The sequence below is a fragment of the Sceloporus occidentalis genome, unplaced genomic scaffold (genome assembly GCF_023333645.1).
Source record: "Sceloporus occidentalis isolate IW3139 unplaced genomic scaffold, rSceOcc1.0.p SCAF_2, whole genome shotgun sequence".
In the NCBI taxonomy this organism is placed as follows: Eukaryota; Metazoa; Chordata; class Lepidosauria; order Squamata; family Phrynosomatidae; genus Sceloporus; species Sceloporus occidentalis.
This window is the reverse complement of record NW_028316982.1, coordinates 51,585,932-51,605,545: the sequence shown is the minus strand read 5'-3', so window position 1 is coordinate 51,605,545 and position 19,614 is coordinate 51,585,932. Positions and strand designations below refer to the sequence as shown.

The 19,614-nt window shown below is 39.5% G+C and overlaps 1 protein-coding gene across 2 annotated transcripts in view; it reads right to left on the bottom strand.

The window, feature by feature from the left end:
* Window positions 1-19,614, bottom strand: part of EPHB1 (EPH receptor B1) — a 493,034-nt gene that overhangs the window by 75,090 nt on the left and 398,330 nt on the right. For both annotated transcript variants that reach the window (XM_089509381.1, XM_089509382.1), the window contains exon 6: window positions 2,236-2,417. In XM_089509381.1, coding sequence (XP_089365507.1) covers window positions 2,236-2,417 — 182 coding nt within the window. The remainder of the gene's footprint in view (window positions 1-2,235; window positions 2,418-19,614) is intronic.

Below are 19,614 nucleotides of genomic sequence, written 5' to 3'. Positions count from 1 at the left end.
TACATTGCCTTCTCAGTATTAATTATTGTTTAGAGTACATTGGGCACACACTGCTTAGATATTTTATTATATTAAGGTGTATAAAATTTTGTAAGTAAGTAAAAGCCTTCCTGTCTACTAGTACTGTTTTTCAACCCTACTTCAACTCAGTTTTGAATGTCAACTAGTATTCTTACTGAACAGTTTTACATTCATGTATGGAAAGCCTGTGACTCTTGGATATGGTAGACGTATTTGCTATCTCAGATATTATTGGCATGATCATCATCATCATCATCATCATCATCATCATCATCATCATCATCATTTTGTCTCTACTTGGTACTGAATTTTAATATCAGAATTCAAATACTGATTTGGAGGATTGTGGATGAGTTCTAAATGTTTCATTATTTTATCTCAGAACTCAATCAATGCATTTTCTTTTCCTATCTTGAAAGCGATGGCATGGCCCATGGACTAAACTACATGATTCAGCTGATAGGGTTCCATCAAATATTTCCAAAAATTTGGCTTCTGTCTCAAAAGTTTAATGCTCGCATTTCATTACCTTCTCCTTCCAGTTCCTGCCCCATGTGCCAGCTGAGCAATGGTATAGGTGGCATGGCCTCAATAAAATTCCAGTTAAGCTGCTCAATCCAACGCACTCACACAATGAGTTGTGTGACTGGTCTCTGAAGTGTGCATCAGGCAAAGGCACCATCACTATCCATTGCTTCAGTGACAATGAGGCCTGAAGAAACAATGCTATTCTATCCAATTTTTTGGCCTGGAGATTGTCATATACTATTTCTTATGCTTCACTTTCCAGATATTCATTTGACAGGTAGAAAATAGAAGGTGAAAAGCAGTGAGTTGCCCAAGGCTACAACAGTACCCTGTGCTCGAATTCACAATTCCTGTCGGCTCAACACTGAATAAATACGATCAAAATTCTATACAGATACAGTATATTTTCCCGTATATGGCCATTTAAATCAAGCTCTCTCCCTATTCTGGACATCTTTCATGTCACCTATTGCTACACACACACATTTGTTTGGGTGCTTCCTTTTCTCCTGGATTCTTTCACTTCCCCATATATATTCTGTATCCCATTTCTGCATAGGTAGCTTTTTCATCACAAACAATAGCTGGAGCACCTGGTAGATCTGTCTAGTGGGACTGCAATTTGATCCTTACTCCCTGACAATTTGGTATTTGATGTCACTAGTTGTTCCTCAGGAATTCATGGGAAGATGTAGTTTCCACACCAAGCTATATCAGTCTCTGTTGGGCTCTGTCTATCTCTTACAAGATGATCAAGCAAGAGTAATCTTTGGGATAGCAGGGCTTTAAGAGAGAGCTTCAGGAAGATAACAGAGGCACAGCAAATGACCCAACTGCAATGCAACTTCAAGGCATGCCATATTTACCAAGGCATTTGTTTCCAGAATCAATCCTCATTCAAGAAAATGAAGAAATAAAACAATTATACACAGAGGGAAGTTGGAGGCATTGATTTTAGTTATCTTTTTTTCAAAGGTTTTTCTGCAGCACTGAAGCTTGGGACAGGAATTTCCATTCTGCTGCTCTTGTATGGCTCAGCTGAAGAGATAAGAGGGATGCAGCTAAGATACAGTGGTGTATGACTGAAATTGAAGCTATAGTGAGAAAGTAAAGATTGGATGAAGGAAGACACTTCATAGGTTGTAAAGAATAGCTCATGGAAATTGTGTTCCATGAGACACTTTATGGCCAGGTAATATAGGTCTCTCCCTGAATGAGAAAGCCCACAGAAGGGGGTCATGTCTGTGTAAAAATATGCCTTTGCATTGAAGGATGAGGAGTCGGTAGGAAAAAAGAAATCTCATAGTAGGATAAACATTAATAATTCTATAGGAAGATACATTTAGTACTAGAATGACTTTAATCTGAAATTTTAGTGAGCGTCAATATGAAAATAGCCCATCTCATTTTAACCAGGGAAGGATACAAATCTGAATTACACATTGTAATAGATCTTTTTTCTTTTTTAAAAAAAATCTAGGTGGTACAGTTCTTTCAAAAATAAAATTGTGCCAGTGAAAAGTCTTGCCCAAATCTCATTTCTACCACAGGGTGGCTCCAACTAGAATTGGCTCACACAAAATATTAAGCATTGCACAACATGGCGGGGGACAAGTTTCAACCCCCTTCCCCACATCATTGATGGCCCAGCCCAATGCCCTTCCCTCAAACACAATCAAGGCTTACGGTGACTGGTCTTGAGCCCAGAGTGCTGCTAATCTCGGGGATGCAGATCCGGCTCACTTTCTCATAGTAACGAATCTCATAGTCCAGGATGATGCCATTGGGCTGTTCCGGCTGTGGCCATGACAGCGTGATGCTCCTCATGGTAGCACTTACCTGGTGCATAATGGGAACTGTGGAAGGAGCTACGGAGAAAGGAGGGCAAAAATGCAACAAAAATGAAAATTCACCTAAGGGAAGGAGGAAAAAAGCATTTTAAAAGAGGTAATTGAAAATAAAACATCAGGCTGAACACAACAAGAAGAAGACAATAAGAAGAAAGAAGAGACTTGATGATAAATAAAATGATGCAGTTCTATTCAACAGCACACAGTATTTCAAGTAACAGGAAAAATATGTCACATTATAGCAATTAGTTTGTAGAATTAGTTTGTTTTTCTGAAATACAGACTTGTAAGCAAACATGCAGGATCTTGCTTGCTTACAAGTCTGTTATTTGGTCAGTGTGTAGAAATATGCACACACAAACATAGCTGATTCAGGAGTTGGTATATATTGTGGTACTGCTTTGCAGCATTTATACCTTATTGGTAGCCTTTTTAGTTTTCTTTTCACTTTCCTCATTCTCTCCTAAATGGCTGAAACCATATATCTGCTTCCTTTCTTGATATGGGCTACACATGTATGGCTCAGTTGAAGTCACTGCTAGTTAACATCTGGGACAAATGTCTTTTTCCATTAGTTCTGTTTATTGACATTTGATTCAATTATTTTTTAATTCTTGATTTTGCCTCCTTCTCTATCTCTATCTTGTCCTCTCTCTTATTCCCCCAGTTCCCAGCTAACCAACTTCTACTCCCATTCTCTTCTTTCTCTCCTTTCTCTGAACACTTGTATACACTGATCTTTGCCTAGCCTTCCCATGACATTATAAATAGAAAAATGAATCTCTCCTTCACAAATACACACATACAAGCTGTTTGATCTTTCTTTGTTGGTTAACTGAGTCTATGCAGGTCATTTCTGCAAAAACTGACCTTATGCAATAGCATCCCCTACAAGGTCAGTGTGTCTGATGTTGTTACGGATGTCAAGAATCTCAGCGCCACCTCAGCTGAGCAAGGCTGCCTACAATACAGCTAGTTTCACGGAAAAGCCATCCTCCCTTTGCTATGGTGATAAAGATCCCTTTTATTTAACTGCTGTTTGAAGAACATTATTGCAGCAAGAGAAATGAAATGAAAGCAGTCTGTAAATAATAATGTTTTAATATTTAAAAGGCTAGTTGTTTTTAATTAGAATTTAAAATTCCTGGGGACTCCATCAAACAGAAGCTATGCTGGCCTCTCTGCAAATAAATACCAAAAGCCAGAGAGAGCTTCTCATTCACTATGAAGCCAGCATAACTGATCATTTTTTGCTACAGTATCACACTATCCTTCAGAGATGACAAAGCTATTCTAGGGCTGTATGGTACTTTTCATAGGTTTGCTCATCACCAAGAAAGGGGGCAATACTTTATATGAAAAGGCAGTCCTAGGCAAAAATGCTAATATATTTGGGGATTTTTATTTTAGAAACAATACAGGTACAGCAGGACATCGCAGCTTTTTATACAATTATACAACTTTATGTGTTGCATATGTTAAGTGGATAGAAAGCTAATCACTTATCTGGGCTGCCCAAAAACATGACCAACAGTATATTCTTCAGAGGCAAAAGGAAAGCACTTTTCACATAATGATCAAGTCACTGCAAAAATGTAGTTATACCTATTGAGTGGAGTCTAGATTAGACTTTGAAAAAAGTTTCTGTTTTTTTCAAATGCTGACTGAAGGATCCTGGGTATTGCAGTCCAAAAAATTAATTTTTCCACACTCTCTTAAGTGTTGAGCTGATAGGCTGTTTGTAGATTACCATACTTCATAGTTCAAGGACTCAGAATAGCAGAAGCCAGATGCCATGATTAACTGTCTAACAACTACAGCCATATGAAACGCCTGCTGTCTGTAATATTAGACATAGAATACGGTATACCAATCCATAACACTGTTTCATGAAACTCAGTAGTGTCTACCCTGACTGGCCTTTCCAGGTTTTGAAATCAGAATTTTTCCAAGATATATGTGAAGATGCCAGGGACCTAATGTGGGACCTTTGCATACAAAGCATATGCTCTACCACTGAGTGAGATATCTTCCCAAGCCAAATCTAAGGGACAAAAAGTATATGACTAATGGGAGCCAGTGTGGTTTGAGCACTGGAATCTGACTCTGGAGACCAGGGTTTGAATTTTGGCTCTGTTGTATAAACGCAATAGGGTGACCTTGGGCAAGTTACACTTTCACAGCCTCAGACGATGAAAATGAGAAACCTCCTCTGATGAAACACACCAAGTTAACTCCATGATATGGAGCTTTAGGATCACCATAAGTCAAAATGACTTGAAGGTGCACAAGAATAGGAACAACAACAACAACAAACAAAAAACAAACAATCCTTTTGGGAGTGTTAGGAAGCATTAGAAGCATTAGTAAAAACATATTCTTTAAAGGAGATAAGTAAGGTATTGCTAGTCTTTGCTTCCATATATCCATTCTGGCAGTTGTTAAGCGTGAATCTCTGCTTGCTCATTTGTACCAGAAAGGACCGTGTGAAAAGACCACCTCCTGTATTTATTTATTTTAATCTCTGCTGTGGATGGAAGTCCACACAGAATTAAGGCAATATAATTTATGCTTCATTAAACAAGTTAATTTCCTGTCTGGTCCTCCTGGGACATGAAAGTGTCTCATTTTAAAGCCCACTGAAGCATGTGTTGAGGGCTCTCCAGAGACTAATCCCGAGAGTCTTCTAAACGCTCTCTTCTATACTACATTTGGGAGTCACTGTCCAGTCTCTTGATTTAATGGCACATACAGCAATGTCCCTTACTGGCAGTTACTTCTTCACCAGTTCATAAGAGTGATATTCTACACAGGTGACAAAATGCTAATAATGTTAACTTGCTACTGACCCAAATATGTTTATAGAATTTATAGTTCTCCTAGGATTCACAATCAATCTCCCTGACACTGGTGATTCCTAACTATCTGAAAAGGTTATTAAAATGCATCCCATTTGAATGTTCCCTGTCTGCAAAGTGTGCATGCATGCACTCACGAACATGCACACACAAACATCTGCCATTATAAATTACTGAACGTATAAGTAGATGTAGATCATTTAAAGAGGACGAATATTGCAGAGCAATATGAGAATACATGTACACAAACTAAAGCTTTCTGAAAAATCTGAATATACCCATTCCATTGACCATGATAACAATGAATAGTGCTCTGACACTAAAAACCTGTGTGTATTGTTTGCAATCAAGTATCTGAATTAAACTAGCCACAACCTAGCACTAAAGGTGTAATCACAAGTTACAATGGTTACATTTTGGTTATATTTGTGCCTTAAAACACAGGATGCTTTAAATGGTTATGTAGCAGTAGAGTGTGGGCCCTTGCACTTGAAGCAGAAAAACAATGAATAAGGAAGGTAATTCTTCCCACAGCTGCTTTTCTCTGGCCCAAGTTCCAACATGAGAGATATCCTCGCAGAAGGAGCTTTGAGCAAGGTTTAAAAGAAACTCTCCCACTGGGTTTCAACTTGAGCATAATGGTGTTGTGCTAGAAGTAATAACCAGGTAACAGAACTGACAATAATTTAATTTCCTTTAAACAATGAAGCCTCCAGGAGTTATTTTAGCACTACAAGCTCAAAGGTCAGGTATAAATAGGATAAGGAGTCAAGTAGAAGAGAATGCATGAAACATCTTTGCATAATGAGTATCAATATTTTATAAGCAATACTGGAGCCAATAATGCCTAGGTTGGGAGCTTGACCCTCATTGGGGGCAGGTGCTAGAGACGATCTCAGTGGGAGACATATGAAAGAATCCAGGTTCAATACCTGGAATCTTCAGATAAGACTGAAAAATATCCTGTCTTAACGCTGCCACACATGGTCAGCTATACATGGCCAGATAGACCAATAGTATGGCATAGTATAAGGCATTTTCATATGTTCCCATGGAGAAGATCCTACATAAAAGACAGGAAGCACAACTTTATGCTCATAGACTTACAGGTTGCACAATGCTGCCTTGCTAGGGAACTGCAACACTGTTGTGTGCCTTCAAGTCATTTTCAATTTAAAGCAGCCTTAAGGTGAACCTATCACAGGTTTTCTTGGCAAAATTTTCTCCAGAGGAGGATTGTCTTTGCCATCCTCTGAGACTAAGAGAGTGTGACTTGCTCAAGGTCACCCATGGCCAAGTAGGGATGCTAACCCTGGTCTCCAGAGCCATAGTCCAGTGCTCAAAACACTATGCCACACTGGCAACATTACATGACCAAATGTGCACCCACATTTATGTAGTTAATGCACAGTGCAACTTGCATGTACCATGTATATGTACAATGGCACTGTATGTACATCTCCACTTCCACAATGTATATTTCATATTAGAATGTTCAGCTGCTTCAGTTGCTAAATTTATCACGGGTCAAACAGCAACAGGAGTCCAATGATCTTAAGTTTGGGAAAACCTGCTTAGCTAAACACAGAAACTGTTCACTTTCTATTTCTCAAGGAGCACAGGGTGCCTCACCATCTTCCAAATGGCAAATGTACTGTCACACTGTCAATTTTAGTGATACTGTGATAACAAAAGGACTACAGTTTTCTCTATAAAATAAGGAGGAATAAAGGAGCATATATCTTCTTTTAAAAAATCAACAACACAGAATCACATCTCTGACATCCTGGGGTAACAAGCCTGCTTTTTAAAAAAAAGATTTTAAAAAAGAGCATGATCCCTGCCTGATTTTTTTTCCACAATAGAAACTGAAGTTTTGCCTTTTTTTTTTTTTTTTGGCTGCCATTGCCACCCCATGAAAAAACTGTCAGTGTATTTGCTTCTTCTTTAAAACAGGGGGTGCATCTCCTCTGCAGAAATAATCCAGTTTGATACTGTTTTAACTGCCATAGCTCAGTGCCCAGGATTCATGGGATTTGAAGTTTGTTGTACCACCAGAGTTCTCTGAAAGAGAAGGCTAAATATCTTGGAAAATTACAAATCCCAGAATTCCATAGCATTGAGCCATGGAAGTTACAGTGGTGTCAAATTGCATTATTTCTGCAGTTCAAATGCAGCCAGGGTGCATACTCTCTGCTTGTGTAGTTTTCAATAGAAATGGGCTGCTGCTGTTATACCACAAAAACCTACAGCATGGTGGTAACTTCAGTGGTTCAGCAGCAGAGGGCCACTCATGATGGGCCAGAGGTCCACCCAGGCTGTCAGGGAGTCCATGGTTGGGAAGTTGCCCACTCTTACACTAGATCTTCTCTGACCCTGCTTAAAGATATTTATAGCTCTAAACAATGCCTGATGGACACTGCTTGGTCTGAATTATTATTAATGTCCAGAACTTGGACAAAGTATTTGAAAGTTTAAGGCCGTGTTGTACACAGCAATCAGCATTATGACTCAATTTATAAATATGTGCAGGTGATCTGATTCTGAATCAACCAGAGGGAAATTTGCCCATCAGCCATATGCTAAGGTTGGCATGATCAATTTTGTTTTATCCTGGTGAAGTGAAAACAATGATGTCAGAAAGCTTATTTTCTTCAGTGAAGACTTTTACTGTGCCATTTAATACCTCATTCATGGAACTTGATAGCAGGTCTAGACATCATTGTAAGGGATGCAAATCCTCATTTGTTTCATCCTCACATCTCAAAAATGTTTCACCTCTTTTGTGTGGTATTCATGGTCCATCTCAGGAGACCTTTTTCTTCTGTGATTTCTATTTTTGAGCAAATGGCATAAATTGCTCAAATTGTATAGCTAAATTACAACAGCTGCTGCCTTGCTGCATGGTCTTCTACAGATTGCACCCATCATATGAGTTATTTCTCTCTGTCAACCTGTCTTTCTGCTATTGTTCTGTGTATGAATGTATGTGTATGCCACATGTGTTCACTACCCCACAAAGTGAAGAGATGCTCATTTTAAGTCAGAAAAGCTAAAGCACAGAATGAACTCAGGCTTGTTAGAGAGGTTAAGAACAACAAAAGGGGCTTTTGGGGGTATGTTCGCAGCCAAAGGAAGAAGAAGGAAACGGCAGGGCCACTGCGTGGAGAAGATGGCAAAATGCTAACAGGGGACAGAGAAAAGACAGAAAAGACAGAATTACTCAACATCTTCTTTGCCTCAGTCTTCTCAGAAAAGGAAAAGGGTGTTCAACCTGAGGATAATGGAACAGAGGACAGAATAGGAGAATTTCAGCACAGAATAAGTAAAGTTATTGTACAGGAACACCTGATAAATCTAAATGAATATAAAACTCCAAGGACTAATGAACTACATCCAAGTGTATTAAAAGAGCTTGCTAATGTAATATTGGAACCATTGGCAATAATCTTTGAGAACTCCTGGAGAACAGGAGAGATCCCAGTAGACTGGAGGAGGGCTAACATTGTCCCCATTTTCAAAAAGGGGAAAAAAGAGGATCCCAATAATTATCATCAAGTTAGTCTGACATCAATACCAGGAAGGTTCTAGAGGAGATCATTAAACAGAGAGTCTGTGAACATCTAGAAAGCAATGCCATAATCACAAAAAGTCAACATAGGTTTCAGATAATAAGTCATGCCAGACAAATCTAATCTCTTTTTTTTAATAAAATTACCAGTTTGTTAGATGAAAGGAATGCTGTGGATAAAGTTTATCTAGATTTCAGTAAGGCTTTCGACAGCATTCCCCATGAATTTTTGCAAACAAACAAGTGAAATGTTGGCTATACAATGTAACTGTTAAATGGATTTGTAATTGGTTGACCGGCCAAACCCAAAGGGTGCTCAACAATGGCTCCTTTTCATCCTGGAGAGAAGTGACCAGTGGGGTCCCACAGAGGTCTGTCCTGGGGCCAGTGTTATTCAACATCTTTATCAATGACTTGGATGACAGAATTGGGGCTAGACTTATCAAATTTGCAGATGACACCAAACTAGGAGGAATAGCTAATACCCCAGAGGACAGGATCAAAATTCAGAATGACCTTGATAGACTGGAAAGCTGGGCCAAGGGTAACAAAATGAATTTCAACAGGGAGAAATGTAAGGTACTGCACTTAGGGTGGAAAAATGAAATGCACAGATATAGGATGGGGGACACCTGGCTAAACGAGACTATGCATGAAAGGAATCTAGGAGTCTAAGTAGACCACAAATTGAACATGAGTCAACAGTGCAATGCGGCAGCTAACAAGGCCAATGCAATTTTAGACTGCATCAATAGAAGTATAGTGTCTAGATCAAGGGAAGTCATAGTGCCACTCTATTCTGCTTTGGTCAGGCCCCACCTGGAATATTGTGTCCAGTTCTGGGCACCACAATTGAAAAAGGACAATGAGAAACTGGATCGTGTCCAAAGGAGACCTACTAAAATGGTGAAGGGTCTGGAAACCATGCCCTATGAGAAACGACTTAGGGAGCTGGGGATGTTCAGCCTGGAGAAGAGAAGGTTAAGAGGTGATATGATAGCCCTGTTTAAATACTTGACGGGATGTCATATTGAGGACGGAGCAAGCTTGTTTTCTGCTGCTCCAGAGACTAGGACCTGGAGCAATGGATGCAAGCTACAGGAAAAGAGATTCCACCTCAACATTAGGAGGAACTTCCTGACAGTAAGGGCTGTTCACACACTCCCTCAGAGTGTGGTGGAGTCTCCTTCCTTGGAGGTCTTTAAACAGAGGCTGGATGGATATCTGTCAGGGATGCTTTGATGGAGATTTCCTGCATGGCAGGGGGTTTCTACTGGATGGCCCTTGCAGTCTCTTCCAACTTTATGATTCTATGATTCTATGGAGAAGCTATGACCAAAAAGCACACTATAGTCTAATCCCCATACAAGAGGTGAGAAATCTTGTTGGGGTTAACAAACTCTTAACAGGCTGTCTTGACATGTTGAGATAGTTTGCCAGTAGTATGTAATTTAGCAAGATTTCTTCAAATCTCTAATGAGATGCTGTGGGACTTTTATTAGTGTCTTCAGTTTGTATCCCTCCAATGTTTTGTGTGTGTGTGTGTGTGTGTGTGTGTGTGTTTCTTTCATCTTCTTTTTTTTCTTATCAGAGAAAATCAGCCAAGGAAAAAATATTGAACAGTTGCACAATGCCTTGGAATGGTGAGCGGTAGGAGCCCTCTGTCTAGAAGCACCATTTGGATCAGTTTCTCTGTGTTGTTTTCTGCTGTGAAAATTTCATTCCTGGCAGATATTGCCATGTATTTGAGATAGCTGAAGAAGTATGACAAAAGGCAATGTAATTGCTAGATTTTCCCCTATAACAGTTGTAGCTTTTCTATTACCACAGAGTGTTATTTTATCATTAGGTTTCTTAAAACTATTTCTTATTTTATTGAAAGCTGCCTTGAGTGCATGCAAAGGTGTGGGATATGGAAGTTTTAAAAATAAATACATAAACTATTGCCTCTGGTATACACATTCATCCCATTTATTATCTCTGTTCACAGATTTTTTGAAGAACTTTCAAACTCTGCCTAGGCAGAAACAGTAATGGGGGGTGGGGGAGAAATGAGAACAGCAATTAACATTTATTTTATCAGACTGCCACCAAATCACTTAAAACTATGATCCAAAACACACTGCAGAAATAATCCAGTTGGAGACTACTGTAACTGCCCTGGCTCAATGCTAGGGAATTCTGGGAACTGTAGTTTTGTGAGACATATAGCCATCAATGACAGAGAGCTCTGGAGCCACAATAAACTGCAATTCCCAGGATTCCCTAGCACTAGTCAGGGCAGTTAAAGTGGTCTCCAACTGGATTATTTCTGCAGTGTGTTTTGCACATATCTCCAGACTCTGTGTGCTTCAGAGGTGAGTGGTGATTTGAATCCACATTTCCCTGGTTTAGGGAGATACCTACAGTAGCTCTGACTGGGCAAACCACAGTAAAGACCTCTAGAAATTAATAAATAATATATCACATTGGTCCTTGGTGTGACAAAAAGAAATCTGATCAAAATCACAACACTAGGGGAAGAAGGGTTAACCCTTTTACCTCTACTTCCATTTGCTCAGTTAATATCTTCTGCAAGCTACTTTTTGCTTCTCAGGGGAAAAAACAGAGGTACACATTTGATAATACAGGTTGAGCACCCAAAACTGGAAATCTGAAATCCTCCAAAAACAAACTTTTTGCCACCAACAGCCCATTTCTGCCTTTGAGATGGCACTCTTGCTAATTTGTCTCTCAAATCTTCAGTCTCTCTCCAGAGTCGCATCTCGTACACAACACAAGTAGGGAATGAATGAGACACAAGACTGGACAGAGAAGAATGTGCAGTAGAACCATGGCTGCCACTTCAAAGGTGGCTGGTGGCAAAAAGACGTGAGGCTGTAGAGAGACTGAGAATCTGTGAAATTGTGGAAATCTAAGTATAGTCCTCAGGATGAATCCATGACTCTCACCATTTCAGAGATTCTCATGTCTCTCTCCAGCCTTGCAAATGCAGTAGAGTTTACAAAATTCCAAAAACAACGAAAAAAACAACTCTGAAATGCTTGTGGTCCCGAGCATTTCAGATAAGGGATACTCAACCTGTATTACTATGTTTTTCCCTACTGAGGCAAATAGCAGCAATGGGGAATGCCCACCAGTAAAATGGCATGGAGAAATAGCAAAACACCACCTTTCTCAGCACCACAATCTCACAATGGGAACAATTTTTTCTGCTCTGACTCTTAACTACTATTCTCTTATAGCAGAGTCCAGCTGGTCAGAGCCTGGAGTTGTATCAGCCATGGTAAAAAAAAAAAAAACAAAACAAAAAAAAACACCAAGTAAGTTATTGTGAAGTCAGGAAAACTGTCAGGAGGGAGGAGATGAATCTGAGCCAGTAACAGTCCAAGGTCAAGAACCTTGAAGGTTTTAGCAGTAAACAGAGCTATAAAATAATCCTACTGGTGTAAAAGAATCTGACTATCCAAAGCAGCAACAGAAGACATTGATCAGAGATTCATGAGGATGTGTTGTTTCCAACATTGAGTAAGATCTATTGAATGGCTTATAATGCTGAAGGTTCCCAGCATCACTCAGCTTCTCAGCTGTACAGGGGTCCTCAGATAGGTTGCTCCCGAGAAAACCTTAATTGTAAGCACACATACTGCATTTGAAGGAGAGAGTTTTGGCTAGCTGGTTCGGTCTACACCTTTTCTAGAGCACTGTGTGGATCTTCTTGTTCCTATTCAAACCCCAATCTGCCTTACCTAACAGAAGAAGGGTGTGGATGATCTTCACCTGTTAGACTGGGTGTTTGCTGAGTCTCCTCCCTTTCCTGATGGTAAGATAAGTTTGGTGCCTCATCTCATGAAGTGAGGATGGAAGGAGTGATGTTTGGCAAAACATATGAATAATCAAAGCCAAAGAGGCCTCCATACTACACCCTAACCATTTTGATATCAATTTGATGTACATCACTCTTGCAATGCTGAACAAGCAGGAGTCATTGTATTTATTTCATTTATTTAATTGTTATTTTATTGCTTGCAAGCCACCATGAGGAACCTTGCAGGAAAAACCCAGCAAATCAATGCAATAACAACAATGATCAGTTGCTGCTGCTATCTATTGCTACTGATATTGTTGTTATTATTGTGATTACTATCAAACTGGAGTACCTACACCATAGTTGGTCATGATCACAGACCTTCCCATGATTTTGCATCCTAAATTCCTCACTATGCACAGTCCACTACACTATAATACAAACTATGTATGTGCAGTACAGCCTATCGGCAGGAGATTTTCCAATTGGATATTTATGATTTGAATCTCAATTTTATTTTGGTCTTTCTGCTGTGGGTCAGGCAGTCAGAGAGTGCTTAGGAACTCACTTAGAACAGTGGCGGCTCATTCTTTCCAGTGGGTGATGTTGACAGTCCAGCACTGCCTTTGTTTACACAGCACATTTAATCCTGGGTTTTTAATTTTAAAAACAAATCCTTCCACATCCGCTCAGAGAAGATGATCATTTTCTGAAATTAAACACTTAGCTTGATTGCTGTTTTGTTAATTGCCACATTCACAAACTCCCCTGGTGCTCCTGCCTGTTTAACATGGATAATGCTGCAAAGATGAGCAGGATCAAATTGGTGTGCAGGTGGATGGGTGGGAGAACTGAGGCCTCCTCATCTTTGCTCATTCAGATGAATTGCCCAGCATTTCTGCACAAAGGGAAAGAATTAAACTAAACTGGAAATGTCTTTTTAAAGTCATACAAATGCAAGATCAAAGCAGAAATAAAGAGAAATACATTTCTCAGGCCCACTAGAACAAAGGGGTATGTAAAGAATACAGCAAGCCATAATAGCTCATTATAGAAAGTCTAGTAATACACCCCAGACATAAATTTCCATACAGTGCTCAGTTTGTTTAAACACAGGGACATTTTGAATTTCGCAGAAAGATTCAAAGGTAGATTTGCTATTAGCTTGAATAATTGTCTAATTGGTTTATAAATCAATCCTTCATTTGTTTAGTCATCTCCCAGCTTTCTGCCTTCAAATACAGCCTCAGCTAAGGATAATGTGTATCCTCTGAATGAATGCCTGGAGTTGGTAATGGGCTGGATGAAGAACAACAAATTGAAGCTGAATCCAAACAAGACAGAAGAGCTTACTGTCAAGGGTCCTAACCTGGATTTGGAGGTCTGTCAACTAGTCTTGAATGCAGTTAACACTCTCCCTGACAACCTTTGTTCACAGCCTGAGAGTGCTTCTGGATCTGTTGCTCCAAATGACAGCTCAGATAGAATGCAACAGCCAGGAGTGCTTACTATAATTTTGGACTGTTATGTCAGCTGCACTCCTTCCTAGAGCTAGAGGATCTAAAGATGGTAGCACACCCACTGGTAACTTTGAGGCTGGACTTTTGCAATGTACTGTACATTGGGCTACCTCTGTACCAAATTCAGAAGCATCAATTAGTTCTAAGCACAGCAGTTACTTGTACATCTAGGAATGATCATAGTCACCAATATTAAAGTCACTCTACTGGCAGCCAGTTAGTTTCTAGACAAGGTTGATTATTACCTTTAAAGCCCTATATGATTTGTGCTCAGGTTACCTATGGGATAGCCTCCTTCCATATAATCTGTCCCATACACTTAGGTCCTCTGGGGGCATTTACTCATCAGCCAGGACTAGATTGCCAACTGTCACCCAGAGTACCTTTTCTTTAGCCGCCCCCAGACATGCCAGAAGAGATGTGACAGCTGAGATTTAACAGGTTTTCCCTACATTTTTTAAAAAAGGAATATGTGAATCAAATCAGAATCTTATGTTCCATAGTTTGGGGAGTGAGGGTATCTTGTACATGGATATGACACTTGCCCATACACACCTTTTTGGAGTTCATGGCTTAGATCAGTAGTACTCAGACTTGTTACCCTTGGGACCCCCCTTTTGCATCTACGTATGGATGTTGTGCCCCCTATGCTAAATTTTGTTTATTTAGTTTGTGTATTTTAATTCACACATTAATGTATATTCATATTTTAACATTTTATAAAGAAATAGCATCTTCCAAATTGGAAGTTTTATTTAAGTAAATTCAATATGCACGTGTGAGGAGGAGGAGGGATCAGAGCCTCCAAGTTTCACATACCCCTTGAGCAACCCTTGTGTTCCCTCCCCTCCACAGGGGTCTCTCTCCACTGTTTGAGAATCACTGGCCTAGATACTACATGCCCTTAATGCATTTATGATATAGATTTCTCATCTTATTCACCTGCCTGTTCCTCCATCCACTTTGGGATGTTGCAGTGAAAGTTCCAAAGGAAGCTTTCAGAAGATTTCATCCTAAACCTCTGCATCACTTGATAAAATGGGAGTTGCAGCCCATATGCATACAAGTCATTAAGAATGCTTGGATTTTGGAAGATGGCAGAATGTTAAGTCGCTAATCACTGTAGTGGGTGAAAGTGACAACCTTCACAGACCAAGCAGCTGGCTTTTACCATCAATTTCCTCATGGAAATTTAGCTAAAATATCCCCCTAACAAAAGAGATCTGGATGGGTCCATCAGGATCCCTGAGGACAAAGGATTAATCTCGATCCAACAGATCGGGATGGACATCCCTGAGAGGACAAGGACAACCGCTGCTGTGAAGGGGGCTGAAACAGCAAAGCAAAGCTCTGCTGGTTCTGTTTTTAACGTTCTTCCCTTTGGCTTAGAAGATAGGAAAAGAACTAAAGATCCTCACTACACGCACTCATCTGGAGATAATTAGACGGGCAAAAATATATAAAAATAAAGAGAATAAATGTTGGAGATGCCATAATCAGCCTGGTACTTTCTACCACATGTGCTGGACATGCCCAGAGATTAAGAAATTTTGGTAGGCAGTTCATGAAATAATCCAGGATATATACCACCTTAAATTCTAATTAGATCCTGAGGTGTGCTTCCTAAATATAATAGATGATGCAAATGAAAGGAAATATTTGCAATTATTATATTTGATATCTACAGCCAGGATGAGAATAGCAAAATTTTGGAAAAGCAGTATGACACTTAAGATTGATGACTGGTTGCACTGGAAGTTATAGAAATGGATAAGTTAACATTCATGTTAAAAGAAGGAAATGACAAAGATGGTGACAATAAAGAAATGGGAATATGGGACCCGTTAATAGAGTACTATAGTAGGAGATGGAGTTCAAAATGGTTTCTCTTTTTAGGAGTAGTCTGGTCCGGAGGTAATCAGACAGAATTCAAGATCTAATAATATTATTGTCTTCTCTCCCCTTAATATTTGCTTTCATTGACTTCCCTTTATTTCTTTTTGTTGTTCTCTCTACATATACTCTCTTTTACTTATAGATGGGTAAAAGATACCTAGCCTACTAGATATGTGTTATATGTGTTATAAGGAAAAGTCCATCCTAATGTATGTTGCGATTTCTCTTTTTATGTTCATGATATTTGATATATAGATAATGTAGTCTGAATATTAGATTATTACATACTTCTTTAATAGAAAGGATAAAAAGCATTAATTTTGAAAAGAAGATGTGAATGTTAATAGGATCGGGAAATGAGGAATACTGTATACATAACACTGTTCAAAGACTCAGCATAAGACTATAATCTGTATAAGGGGATGTATCTTTTTGTGCGGCGGGAAAATAATATTTTTATAGAATAATTAAGAACTCGCAACTTTCAACTATGTTCTTTTTATTGTTTTTATATAAAAATGCTTGGATTTCAGCCAATTTAATCTCAGTGAAATCAAACTGAAGCCAACTGACAATATCATCCTAAATCCAAGTGCTATGGTTTAACATTGAAGACTGGACTGTTACACTTCTAAATCATACAAACAACTTGGACAATCTCTCCCCACAGACTATCATCCTTAAAATCTATTTGATACAGTAAGCTACGTTTTATAAACAACTGGGAAATAAATGTTAAAAGTAACTCAAATCTTCTGACTTTAAACTGGTTCTCTATTTCCTCTTATACCAGCACCTACTCAAGATAATTTGATGAATGTAAGGCATTGTATGTCCCAGCTCTAAACACAAATAAGAAGTCACACATTCTTGTAATCTCCTTTCGAGCTTACAGTTTCTATGCTTGTTCTCTCTCAATACCATTGCCTACTCTAGTGTCATGATGAGCTGATGTTACTCTTGGAAGTCAATTGATTTTGCCTTCTGATATCATGCTTCTCTCTGAAAGCTATCAGTTCAGCTGCTCTCCCATCTCATAGGTTCTTGGACAGTATAGATCCCAATAAATTAATGTGCACTGCCGAGGTGGGTGACTTGTGGCTTTCTGGATGTTATTCAACTGTACCTCCTATTATCCCATTATATTCTGACTCCTCCTTCCATAACTGTCATCTTCCAGCCTATGAGGGAATTGACCAGGCAGGCCCAGATCCATCAGGGCTAGCCTGGAAGAAGACACTCCTCCCTCCATAACTGCCATATTCCAACCTATGAGGGAGTTGACCAGGCAGGCCCAGATCCATCAGGGCTAGCCTGGAAGAAGACACTCCTCCCTCCATAACTGCCATATTCCAACCTATGAGGGAGTTGACCAGGCAGGCCCAGATCCATCAGGGCTAGCCTGGAAGAAGAGACTCTTCCCTCCATAATTGCCATCTTCCGGTCTGTGAGGGAGTTGACCAGGCAGGCCCAGCTCCAACAGGGCTAGCCTGGAAGAAGAGACTCCTCCCTCCATAACTGTCATCTTCCAGCCTGTGAGGGAGTTGACCAGGCAGGCCCAGCTCCATCAGGGCTAGCCTGAAGAAGAAGAGCCCTCCCTCCAGTCCATCTGCCTTGGTCCAGGCCTTCGAGGGAGAGAATAATGCTGGAACTGATCCTCCCCCCCCCCCCCCACCCACCATTCCCTTCTCCTTTTGTGTCATGTCTTTTTAGATTGTAAGCCTGAGGGCAGGGAACCGTCTATTATCCCTTCTGTTGTAAGCTGCCCGGATTTCCAGTGATTGGGCAGCATATAAGTAAATCCTATTATTATTATTATTATTATTATTATTATTATCCCTACAATCATAGTCAGTGATTTCTAATGATTGAAAATGCAATCCAGTAAGTTTAGGTAGTCCACATGGTGCTCACTTGGGCCTCAAACTGGCAACCTTCCAATCTTATGATTGACAGAACTGGTGTTTTAACCACTAAACCACTGTGTTCCTTTAATTTTCTATTTATTTATAGGTGTTTCATTACATAGGACTTGGTGTAGAGATGGGCTGGTACTAGTCTGTCTGCCTGTCAAAGGGGGCAGGGGGCAAGAGGAACTCTGTTCTAGTATACTGAATATTAAAGAAATGAAACCAACAATGTTTATTAAAAGAAAAAAGGATTCAGTTGGTAGGCAGGCCAAGTTTATTTACTTTCAGAGCTAGCTTGCAGGGTTCCATCCTCTTCAAAAGAAAATTGAACCATCCAGCTTGACAGTTTCATCTACTATCATCAACATTTCTGTGTTGTAAACCAGCCAGCTTACCAAGGAATTCATGGGAAAGTGTAAATGGTATGCCAATTCAGTGCTCTTTGGCGGGGGGGGGGGGGGGGGGGGGGGTTAAAAAAAGGAAAAAAGACATGAAAACAAATTTATAGCAGATGCAACATAAACACTGCAGAAGTCCTGCTCTTCTTTCCACATAGAATCACACAAAATCACAGAGCTGGAAGGGACCACAAAGGCCATTTGTACAGCCTCTTACCATGCAAGAAAACACAATTAAAATACTCCTTTAAAATGGCAAACTTTTGGCTATGGATTAAACAACTCATGGGTTTATGGTTTAGATCATTGTTTCAAAGGCTGGACTAAAGAGTTTATCACATGGGGGAAATCCCATGCAAAAACAGGATTTAAAAGGTAGAAAAAACCCACAAAAGTGGGTTGATTTTCACACGTCATTGTTAAACTTGTGTTAACCCACACGGAAAGTAAACAAAAGCCGCTCCTTTTTACTTTTGGGATTTTCCAAAAATAAAAAGGAGCGGCTTTGTCTACTTTCCCTCCACTTTGCATTTGTTATATGTTTTTTTATTTTATTTGGTTTGTTATATGTTTTTTATTTTATTTTTGAAGTATATGTTTATTCTGCCCAGTTTCTGTAGCAGTTTGTATATGGCTTTAAATAGCCACATGAAAATGTGTGCACATCTTTATGAGCATTTTTGTGTGTATGAAGATCCATATGCAGGTTTGTACACATTTCCCCTTAATATTCACAACTGTGAAAGAAGTCTTCTCTAGCATTTGTCTTTTTGTATGTGATTCCCCCCTAATGTTTGCATTTTTGGGTGCAAGTTTTGGTCGAAGAATTGTGCTCCAAAATTATGAGAAGTATAAAAAGTGAAGTATAATTGTGTTCCATTTTATGCATTATTTCAAGACGAGTGAGCTGGGCCAGTTTTGTTAAAAATGAAATCAAATAAACAAAAATCTCTCCTGTCCCTATGCAAAAATGGAGTTGTCCTAAAGCAGTAAGATGTGAGAAGTAATAACTAATGGGAAATGTTAGCATGGCAACAATTTTGACATGATGATGATGATGATGATGATGATGATGATGATGATGATGATGATGATATTAATACTAATAGGGCTTTTTAAACTTGGATGCTAAAATCTAGAGGGCTGTACTGGATGGAAGTGATAGATCTCCAGAGCAAACAGTCTATTAGCTAGAGCTAGCTAATCACAGAGAGAGGAGAGAGAGAGGAAGGGGGATGAGGGATAAACAGAGAG